The sequence below is a fragment of the Coffea arabica genome, chromosome 2e, assembly GCF_036785885.1.
Source record: "Coffea arabica cultivar ET-39 chromosome 2e, Coffea Arabica ET-39 HiFi, whole genome shotgun sequence".
NCBI classification, from domain to species: Eukaryota; Viridiplantae; Streptophyta; class Magnoliopsida; order Gentianales; family Rubiaceae; genus Coffea; species Coffea arabica.
The window spans coordinates 32,730,670-32,733,002 of NC_092313.1; the positions used below are offsets into that span (position 1 = coordinate 32,730,670).

At 38.7% G+C, this 2,333-nt stretch overlaps 1 protein-coding gene across 1 annotated transcript; it reads left to right on the forward strand.

Annotated features, from left to right (window-relative positions):
- LOC113729587 (F-box protein FBW2) lies at window positions 1–2,333 on the forward strand. Its single transcript, XM_027253862.2, has 2 exons — window positions 1–455; window positions 1,339–2,333. The coding sequence occupies exons 1-2, from the start codon at window positions 73–75 to the stop codon at window positions 1,847–1,849; spliced, it is 894 nt and encodes a 297-aa protein (XP_027109663.1). The 5' UTR covers window positions 1–72; the 3' UTR covers window positions 1,850–2,333.

Below are 2,333 nucleotides of genomic sequence, written 5' to 3' on the forward strand. Positions count from 1 at the left end.
ATAAAACTACCTCCTTAATGCTAACAACGTACTACTAGTGTGTGTTGTGCGTGTTTTCATTGCAACACAGAAATGGAAAGCAGGGTCAAAACCAAAAGGGTCTGCACCATTGAACCCAAAAACGACATCGTACCAACACGGAGCTGGGATGCAATGATCCCAGAAATATTATCCTTGATATTCACGAAAATAGTCCCCGTGGAAGAAATGGTGAGGGCGGTGAGCTTAGTCTGCAGAGGGTGGCTGGAGACGGTGGTGGGGCCGTACTGTTGGAATGAGATTGACGTGGAACATTGGTGTCGCAGCCACTGGAACAGCTGCAACGCCGGCAATCGCCGTGGTGGGCTCCTTATTGACTCGGTAGTTAGGAAGCTTGTTCGCCGGAGCAAGTTTACCGCCGGAAAGTTCTGTGCTTATCGCTTGGGTAATGCCGGTTTCTCTTACATCGCCAACTGGTATGTGTACTTTTCTTATCAAAACGTTTTGTTTCTTTTTTTTTTTTTGTTTTTTGCTTTGTTTGTTTAGTATGTATTTTTGTTGAATATTTCTTAGTTGCAATACCGTCTAGAAGTGGTTTTGAAAATGCCAGAAAGGTTTTTTGAAGTTTCTGTTTTGTGGAATTTTACCTTGCAAAAAAGTTGTTTTTGTTTTGTTCTTTGGAGATAACAATAATATTTCCTGTTTTATTGAAATAGCACCTAGTTGATTTTGCCTTCTCTAATAGCTTGTTTATGATCAAGTGTGACAATTCAAGCTTAAAGTGAAAAAAGAAAAGGAAATTTTTATAGTTGAAAAGGAAAATGGCTTTGAGATCTGAATTCATTTCTATCTAGTTCTTGAGAATATGCTAGTATTAGATTGTCCATTAGTGAGTTTTTCTTCATGGATTAGATCTGGCTACTATTACCTCTATTTTGAAATTAATAATTACTTTAGAATTTTGTACATAATTCATGGTTCTGTCTAGTGATTTGAATAATCTGCACATGTGACATGTGTATCAATTTTTTTGTGTAATTCTTGATTGCCCAATTGGCTTGGGGATTATCTAAATAGGGCGAATGTGGCCTTGGGAATTCTGGTACTTCAAAAAACTGTACTATAAAAGCTATCCATGTTTAATTTGGAGCTGGAAATTCAATTTATGCTACTAAAACATTCAATTTGTGCTCAGGATTTGTGTTTGTATCTGTAAATCAATGCTTTACACAAAATGCACACTGTAATTGAAAATAGACTTTGTCATCTATTGCTAGTTGAAATAAGAAGATTCATTCACTATGGTCATATATATCATCAATCACAATGACATGATGCTCTATTCTGTAATTGTTGCAGTGGAAGATGTCTCAAGGTCCTAAAAATTCCAGTAAGTGAGATAACTGATCAAGTAGTAGAAAAGCATGCAGAATTACTAGTGAACTTGACAGAACTGGATATCAGCTATTGTCTGAAGCTCACAAGCAAAAGTCTTGAAGCATTTGGGAAACACTGCAATTTCTTGACTCATTTGAAGAGGAACATGCCACCACTGGAGCTTGGGGCAGTTGCGGCTTCAGAGACTGATGATGATGAGGCATTCGCGATAGCCAACACCATGGCAGGGCTTGACCATCTCGAATTTGGATTTGCTCGCGTGACTGATCATGGCCTTTGCACGATACTTACTGCGTGTAAGGCTCTTACATACCTTGACATTCAGGGATGTTGGAATGTAAGATTGGAGGGAGCTCTTGAAGAAAGATGCAAAGAGCTTTTGGTTTTCAAGACTCCCTGGACTGATATTGAAAGTGAAAGTGAGGGATCTGTGGAAAATGATAGCAGAGGAGATGATCAGAGCTCTGATTAATCGTCTTCTTCTGCTTCAGCCTAAGTTACAAACATTTGGTTCACTTTTTTGTGTGGCTCGCTTGAGGTGTACTTGTGGGTGGTTCAGCCAGGGTCTGTACTCTGCAGTCTTGATTAAGGGATATTGAAAGCAAGTAAATGTTGTTTGTGGTGCTCTTCTTTTATCAATGGACATGAATGACAAGCTAGCAGGACAAATATTGGTAAAATATTTGGAAATTTGCCTTGGGTGGATTATTGTTCTAATGATTGCCTTCCTCTTCTGTATCAGCCTAAGTTACGAACATTTGATCCACTGTTGTGTGGGTAGCTTGAAGTTTAATTCTAGGTGGTTTGGCCATGTTTCTGTAGTCTTGATTGTGGGATATTCAAAGGAAATTTTGTTTGTGGTTCTTTTTCTTGTAGCAAGGCACATGAATGAGAGGCAAACATGAGAAGTACCAGGTGAGATTTTGGAAATTTGACATGGCAGATTACTGTTCTAA